The sequence below is a fragment of the Monodon monoceros genome, unplaced genomic scaffold, assembly GCF_005190385.1.
Source record: "Monodon monoceros isolate NGI ecotype Baffin Bay Population unplaced genomic scaffold, NGI_Narwhal_1 Super_Scaffold_10, whole genome shotgun sequence".
In the NCBI taxonomy this organism is placed as follows: domain Eukaryota; kingdom Metazoa; phylum Chordata; class Mammalia; order Artiodactyla; family Monodontidae; genus Monodon; species Monodon monoceros.
The window spans coordinates 55,917,401-55,926,323 of record NW_021703766.1 but is presented as its reverse complement, the minus strand read 5'-3'; the positions used below and the strand labels follow the sequence as shown (position 1 = coordinate 55,926,323).

The 8,923-nt window shown below is 39.4% G+C and overlaps 1 protein-coding gene across 1 annotated transcript in view; it reads left to right on the top strand.

The window, feature by feature from the left end:
* The window catches only part of ZFP28 (ZFP28 zinc finger protein), a 20,292-nt gene extending 11,805 nt beyond the window's left edge, over positions 1 to 8,487 (top strand). The window contains exon 8 of the mRNA XM_029202469.1: positions 3,918 to 8,487. Coding sequence (XP_029058302.1) covers positions 3,918 to 5,623 — 1,706 coding nt within the window. The 3' untranslated portion in view covers positions 5,624 to 8,487. The remainder of the gene's footprint in view (positions 1 to 3,917) is intronic.
* The last annotated feature ends 436 nt before the right edge of the window (positions 8,488 to 8,923 follow it).

The following is an 8,923-nucleotide window of genomic DNA, read 5'->3' as shown; positions in this document are numbered from 1 at the left end:
TACCCCCCTCCTCCTCCTTCCTCTCCTCCTCCTTGCCCCCCCACTCCACCTTCTCTTGGTTGATAACTCCTCCCTGTAGCTCTGCTCTTGTCCTTGGCCACTCAGACATGGATCAGCCACTTGGTTCCTTAAATGATCTCTTCCAGACCCCGAGGGTTTCTGGAGCTGTCTTCCAAAGGTCTGATGTTCGTGGTCACATGGCCACTCACTTCGTGATGCATCCATTCCTGTAAGAACCACAAATTGAAGGAAGGAGCCACTTGGCTTGACATTGGCAGGCGATTGGAGAACGAGGGAATTTACACTTCTGTCCTCAGCCATCAAATATTTACTCCCATGGAGGGGATGACATGTGCATGGATGACTTGCATAAACCAGAGCTTGTGAAGTTCCCAACATGGCCTTAAAGAGGCAAAGGACAGGGTTCCCCCCAGAGAATCCTTGTCTGGGTTGGAGAGGGTGGGCAGATGGATTGCAAGAAGACGTGGGCAGAGGGCCATTTCTTCGATACACAAGGAAGGAAAAGAAACTTCTTTTGAAAATAATGGTTTTCAGAAAGTGTAATCCTGTCACCTGTCTGGGAAAGGAATAGAAAATCATAACCCGTAATCACAATATGTTAACAAGACAACTTTAGGCCCTTCAAGCCCTGATGAACACATATGTTGTTTTACGTGGTAGAAATAGAGTTTGCGTTCCGTCCTGCGTACCGATGTTTTCATGTGAGTTCCACGTTCCGTGTGCCACTGCTCAATTAGGTTGCGTCACATTTCTTGGTGTTAAAAATATAATAGGCACCTTTATGTTAGTGAAGGCTGTACATTTTGGGGATGCCTGTATCCCTGGAAGTGGAAATCTCCTGAGCTGTGAGAGTTTTCTGTTCTAGTGACTCTAGCAATGGCCAGATGACTAGATGTATGGGTTTAATTGCATCATCGTAGCATTGGGTAGTTTGGTGAAAATGTTTAGCTTATTATTTGGTGAAAGATTATAGCCTAAGGTTATTTTTTTATTATGAAAATGAGTTGAATACTTTCCTCAAATTTTGTTATTGTCTTTATCCTTTTGTAAAATGTCCCTCATTTATATCCATTTCTCTATTTGTGTCTTAAATTTTTTTTGTTTTTGATTTTTTTTTTTAATATTTGGCTGTGTCCAGTCTTAGTTGTGGCATGCAGGATCTTTCACTGCGGTGTGCGGGCTTATCTCTAGTTGTGGTGTGTGGGTTTTCTCTCTCTAACAGTGGTGCATGGGCTCCAGAGCATGTGGGCTCTGCAGTTTGCAGCATATGGGCTCTCTAGTTGAGGTACACGGGCCCAGTAGTTATGACCACGCAGCATGTGGGATTTAGTTCCCTTACCAGGGTTCAAACCCACATGCCCTGCATTGGAAGGCGGATTCTTTACTACTGGACCACCAGGGAAGTCCCTATTTTTTTGTTTTTTGGGGTTTTTTTTTCCCTTTTTTGGCTGTGCTGCACAGCATGTGGCATCTTAGTTCCCCAACCAGGGGTCAAACCCATGCCCCCTGCAGTGGAAGTGCAGAGTCTTAACCACTGCACTGCCAGTCCAGTCCCAGTGGGGTTTTTTTAATGTGAACATTAATTTTTTAATGTATTGTCTCAAACTATCTTTTACATATGGTAATAAGTATTTTTTTTCACTAGAATTTTTTAAATTGTACATAAAATTTTTAAAAATTTTATATAGTCTAATATATTACTACTTTTATGATTTCTCCTTCTATTTGTATCCTTAAAAAGTAGACAGAAACTTCATCTAAGTGGCTCTCTAGTATTACAATATATGGAAATACCATAATTTACTTAACTAATTTACTGTTGAGGGTATTTGAACCTTTAGGTTTTTTCTGGTTTTCACCTGTAATAAACTGTGGTCCAGTTTGTTCATATCTCTTTGCATGATCAAAGTATACATGTCTTTTAAGTTTCATGAACATAATAACAGGCTGTAATACCATTGGTAAACAATATATGAGAATACCTGTTTCCATACATCTTCACTAATAGTATTTTGGGTTTTTAAAAATATTTTCCAAGCTGTGGGGTGAAAATTGAGTTTTGTTTAATTTTTATTTTGCAGACTACTTGTGAGGTTGTGAATACATGTGTTTAAATCCATTCAGGGTTTATACTCTGTTAGTGATGTCTTCATGCCCATTGCCCACATTTCTGCTGGGTCATATTTCCTTGCCTGTATATAGCATGAATGTAAATCCTGTTTTATAAATGTGATATTTTTTCCCCCAATTTCCTGTGGCTTGAAAGGTTGCATGTGGTGTTTCTTGCTATCCAGTATTTTAGATTGGTAGCTTCATTTATAGAAGCTTTAGCTTTGATTTTTGTTTCATTCATGGTTTTTTGTTTCTGTTAATAGATATATTACTCCCATCTGTACTGTACAACAAATTTGTTTGGTCTTGTTTCTGTTGCTTATTTAATTCTTCCTTGTTTCTCTCCATGAATACATTATTAAGTCTTTCTATCCATGAACACAGGATGTCTTTCCATTTATCTAGCTCTTAATTTTATTAAGCAGTGTTTGTAGTTTTCAGTGTACAGTCTTGCACCCTTTAAGGTAACTTTTTCCTCAATAATTTATTCCTTCACTGCTATTTTTCATGGAATTATTTTCATAATTTCCTTTTCAGATTGTTCATTCCTAGTGTATGGAAATACAGCTGATTTTTGTGTGTTGATCTTGTATACTGCAGTTTTGATGACTTGATGTATTAGCTCTAATACCTTTCTTGTGGATTGTTTAGGGTTTTCTATATATGGGATGATATCATCAGCAAGTACAGTTTTTTTTTTCCTTTCTAATTTGGATGACTTTTATTTCTATTTCTAATTGCTCTGGCTGGAACTTCCCAGGTATCTTTGTCTTGTTATTGACCTAAGAAGGAAAGCTTTCAGTGTTTAGAGGCCATTTAAAAAAAAATACTTTATTTTCCTTTTTTAAAGATCATCTTTTCCCAAACATCTGACTCTCTGCATCATCTCTCTCCCCAACACCACTTTGATCTCTGTACATTTATTGTGATATAGCTCTACTTGCACAAGTTTTTGGTACATGCTAAGTGATTTAGCGAAGGGATTTCAGACATAATCATTCCTCCCTGCAAGCTTGTAGTCTGAGGTAAGCCATATACCCAATCAGTGGTGTGTATGATGTAATTAAATATAATATCAGCACTCACTATTTTTATAGAAACAGTCTTTCCAGAATGAGAAATTCCATTACTTAAATGGCCAGAGAAGAAGTGAGGATTTTGTCAGGCTTGCAGAAGCAAGCAGGTCAGTGTAAAAATGATTTCTATGTGACCGCTGAACTTTAGCCATCAGTTGGCACTGTAGGTTCTGTTGAAATCAGTCAAATAAGATACAGTTGACAGAAACACCATTTCTGGTTGTAGGGGAGTGATTGGGCTTTCAGGACTCTTAATGAACGTCATAGAATACACTGTCCTTTTGTGTTTGGTGTGCTTCTTGGAACAACTTTGGTGACATGATGACTGCCCTGGCATCAAAGCTGCATAGCCAGGGGTGAGAAAGGGTGAAGAGAATGACTGTCATAGACTGTATTTTTAGGTGATGTGATTACAGAACATTTTTCCGACTCCTGATGCTTCTGATGTGTGACTGATTCCACATACATTTATCTTTTTTTCTATTCACCTCTCTGGGTTCCTGTATGAATCCAGTCTGGGCTCGTCTTACATACATTGTAGACTGCATGTTCACATGTTTTAGAGGTGCACAATTTATGTGGTTTAATTAGGGTTTAATTCACCAATTAGTGAGTTTCTTCACGGTTTTCCTTTTAGTAGATTCCTTTTCTCCCAGCCCATGATAAAAGAAATGTTTGTTTCTTGTTTATTTTCTTGATATCTTTCAGGCCAGCAGTCTATACATGAGACCCAGGAATTATTTCCGAAGCAGGATTCATTTGCTGAAGTGGTAACGGACAGAACTTCAAACACTAACCTAGAGAGTTCCACTTTCAGAGGAAGCTGGGATTCTGAGGGTCTGTTTGAAAAGAAGCTGGCAGGTCAGAAGACACAATTCAGGCAGGAGGCAGTCACTCACAACAAAACCCTCTCTAAGGAAAGAGAGTGTCCGTATAACAAATCTGGAAGATGGTTCCACTTGGACATTTCAGAAGAGAGAGTTCACCGCTGTGACTCAGTTAAGAAAACTTTCCCCCCAAGTTCAGTGGTAATAAAACATGCGGGGATCTATGCAGGAAAAAAACTTTTCAAATGTAATGAATGTAAGAAAACCTTTACCCAGAGCTCATCCCTCACTGTGCATCAGAGAATTCATACTGGAGAGAAGCCCTATAAATGTAAGGAATGTGGAAAGGCCTTCAGTGACGGCTCATCCTTTGCCCGACATCAGAGATGTCACACCGGCAAGAAGCCCTACGAATGTATGGAATGTGGGAAAGCCTTCATACAGAACACATCCCTTATCCGTCACTGGAGGTATTATCACACTGGGGAGAAACCCTTTGACTGCATCGACTGTGGGAAAGCCTTCAGTGATCACATCGGACTCAATCAGCACAGGAGAATTCATACTGGAGAGAAGCCCTACAAATGTGATGTGTGTGACAAAGCCTTTAGGTATGGCTCATCCCTGACTGTCCATCAGAGAATTCACACAGGAGAGAAACCGTACGAATGTGAGGTGTGTAGAAAAGCCTTTAGCCATCATGCCTCACTCACTCAGCACCAAAGGGTGCATTCTGGAGAGAAGCCTTTTAAATGTAAAGAATGTGGGAAAGCCTTTAGGCAGAATATACACCTTGCTAGCCATCTGAGGATTCATACTGGTGAGAAGCCCTTTGAATGTGGGGAATGTGGTAAGTCCTTTAGCATCAGTTCCCAGTTGGCCACCCATCAGAGAATTCATACTGGAGAGAAGCCCTATGCTTGTAAGGTCTGCAGCAAAGCTTTCACCCAGAAGGCTCACCTGGCGCAGCATCAGAAAACTCACACAGGAGAGAAACCCTACGAGTGTAAGGAGTGCGGGAAGGCCTTCAGCCAGACCACACACCTTATTCAACACCAGCGAGTTCACACAGGAGAGAAACCCTATAAGTGCATGGAATGTGGGAAGGCCTTTGGCGACAACTCCTCCTGCACTCAGCACCAGAGACTTCACACTGGCCAAAGGCCCTACGAATGTATTGAATGTGGGAAGGCCTTCAAGACAAAGTCGTCCCTCATCTGTCATCGCAGAAGTCACACTGGGGAGAAACCTTACGAATGTAGTGCGTGCGGCAAAGCCTTCAGCCATCGGCAGTCCCTTAGCGTCCATCAGAGGATTCACTCTGGAAAGAAACCATATGAATGCAAGGAATGCAGGAAAACCTTCATCCAAATCGGACACCTCAATCAGCACAAAAGAGTGCACACGGGAGAGAGACCCCACAACCATAAAAGAAGTAGAAAGGTCTTCAGGCAGAGCACACACTTTGCACATCAGAGAATCCACACTGGAGAGTCACCTGCACGCCCCTCTTTACCTGCTACATCAAATCCTGTGGATCTGTTACCCAAGTTTCTCTGGAATCCACCCTCACTCCCATCACTATAGTCCTGAGACATTGTGACTCAGATAGACCAGCAGTTTAAAACCTGTTCTCTCTCTTTCTGTCTATTCTGTTCTTGTCCTGTACAAGTTTGTTCTTCACATTGTTGCGGTTAGAACGTGAAGATTTTTGTTTTAAGTGAAAATAGAATTCATTTACTCCTCATGTAAACACTTACGTTGAGATCCTTCATATTGATTAATGCATAAGATGTGTGTAGCACAATGGCTGGTCCATACTAAGCGTTCAGTAATGTTAGCTCTTTTAAAAACATTGTTTTCAGACATTGAAAAGTTACCATAGGCAACTCTGACTGAAAATGATGCATAGAATGAAGCTAAGAGAAGCCGGATATTAGATCAGGAACAGGCGTTTCAAGACAGTGAGGGTTTGCCTGTTCTGGTTTAAAACTTGATTCCATAATGTTGAGTTAGTATTATAGCTTTTCATTTATCTGCATAAAGTGTAAGGTGCTGTGACCTTGTTGGTGAGAAAATTACATCTGACAACAGTCTTAGAAAGTGTGTAGAGAACATGGGTGAGGAGGCCACCTGGAAGAAAAGAACTGAAACAATCAGAGGAGAAGACAAGGTTCACCTGCGTACATTTAAACCTTCTGACATGTATTAGAAAATTTGGCAAGATTTGATCATTTAAAGTCACCCGGGCTTATGCGTGAATTCCATTAAAGTTTCAAAGAACCACTAACCTTGAGGCAGACTAATCTTGGCTATGACTCATGGCCAGAGCCTCACTGACTGTTTCGTATGGCCCATGATCTGAATTTTAAAAATTATTTTAATGGAGGAACAAGTGAAAAGAATAATAGCTTAAGACAACATGAAAATTATATGAAATTTAAATTTCAGTGTCCGTAAATAAAGTATTATTGGTTTACAGCCATGCTCATTTGTTTACATATTGCCTAGGGCTGCTTTCACTCTACAATAGCAGACCTGAGTAGCTGCAACAGAGACAGTATTGCCTGCAAAACTTCAAATATTTACTCTCTGTCCTTGTGCAGAGAAAGTGTGCCGACTCCTGCTCCAGTGCAGAGAAAAATACACAAAAGGTTCTAATTATTTTTATGAGGATAATACAACTCTCCCATCAAAAACAAGAAAAACTATAAAGCAACTTATGAATAGAGGTGAAAGAATGTTATTAAACTGTTGAACAATAGGAAATGTCAATAAAAAGAAATACTATATTTTTCTAGTTGAAGTAATACTGTTAAAATGTTTGTAAATTGTCACTCCCAACAGAGTCTCAGTAGGATATGTTTGCTCTGACAGTTTTAGCTGAAAACCACACAAAGAAGGATGATTTGTCAAACATAGCAGGACATTTAAAAAATGTTTTGGTGGGACTTCCCTGGCGGTCCAGTGGTTAGGACTCTGTGCTTCCATTTCAGGGGGTGCGGGTTCGATCCCTGGTGGGGGAGCTAACATCCCGCATGCCGCATGGTGCGGCCAGAAAAAAAAAAAAAGAATCATTGAAAAAATGTTTTGGTATATAATAAGATTAGTGTTTCATTATTGGGGAAATGATGTTGTAACAATTGATTATCCACTCTCCAAAAAGAGAAGCATACCTAGACCTTACAGAGAAATATAATACAGTTGTATTTATCGGCTCTGATTATGAAATAATATGTTAGAGGCGAACACAGAAAGGAGGAAGGCTTTACTGAGTAGGACATGGAGCCCTGGAAGACATGAAGAGAGTAAGCTGGCCTGTACAAAGATTTAAATAAACTTCGATATGGTGAAACGTGTCAAAAAAGATGTAAGAGGCAACTGGCAGAAAATACAACACATACGAAAAAATATGTCATTTAAGAACAGAGTGCTATGACACAAAGCAGTCGGGGAACTAGGCAGTGCTTACCAACAGGCGTGTCACAGTGGAAGAACTCGAATAAAGAAAATTTGTTAGGTTCTTAACCTTGTTCAGAAAATTACAGATTTAAAACGAATCTTCTTGACTCGCAGGTGGATTAAAATCTAAACTGCAGTTAATTTCCCATACTAGTTATTGTGGGAAAACCGGAGGTTGTTCATCATTACCAGTGTAGATTTGTCTCCTCCTGTTTGGGGTGGCAATATGGCATGACCTATCCACACTATAAATATGCATTCCTTTTGAAACAGTAATTCTAGATCTAGGAGTTTCATCCCAATGGAATAAACATATAGATATAAATAATGTTTATTGCAAAATCTTTTTAATTACAATAAATAGGATTTCAGTATCCTGCCAAGCAGATTGATTAAATTGTGATTATTCAATACAGTATTGTCCAGTTAGCAGAAAGAGATTAAGCTCTACATATGCTCCTATGGAGTATTGTCTGTCCACAATATATTAAATGCAATATGTGATTTGCAGAACTTTATGTGTAAAATAATCTTGTAGTCATAGAGTCAAAATTAATATTGAATATATATGTGTGTGTGTATATGTGTGTGTGTCTATATATATATTTTTCAGTATATATGTTGAAATCTGTTTTTGTCTTTAACACATGCTTTTCCTAGCTCTTTGTTGGCACTTTGCCTTCATTCTGTATTGTACTGTTGGACTGCCAGTCACACATGGCTCTAATTAAGCCAGTCAGGTTTTTCATTCTTTGTATTTTGACCGGAGACACGGGGCAAATATTAGGCTTTATGTATGGGCCATAAGGGATGTTTTCTTTTAGTATTCATTTTGATTGTTTGGGCCACTTGTTGTAACAGCTATTATAAAGATATGGAACATCACTCCTGGACTGCAAATAGGTGGAATTGAGTCATCCTTTGGCAGCAGCCTAAAGATTTCTGCATCTCTACCTGTCTGATCCATTAAAATGATTCCTGCACCCTCACATCCTAGTTTTGTTTGGTTCTTTAAATCTTCAAGGTATCTGGTATCCTTTCAATATTTAACTTCTAAGCTGGAGTCATCTTTTATTCTCATACAGAAATTGGTACTAGAGGATGATTCTCAGACTACAGAGAAGCAGAATATTAAGGGCTGATTGAAAGAGATAGGTTAAAAGACAGAGAAACTTGTAATCCTGTGTTGTGTTAGGAAAGGATAGTCATGATGTAGCAAGGTCATAAGCCCACTGCACACAAGGGTCTGGATAGCTCTTACCAAAAACTAAAGGCAGTGAGCAATGCTAGCTCCAAAAGTAAGTGTGATGCTTGTTTACAATGAAATTAGATAATTAAAAGTGAAAGGCCACTTGAAATTCTGACCTTAAGAAAGGCATTGAAGTCAGACCTTCCTATGATTGTGTTGGGAGTCTTCTTAACTGC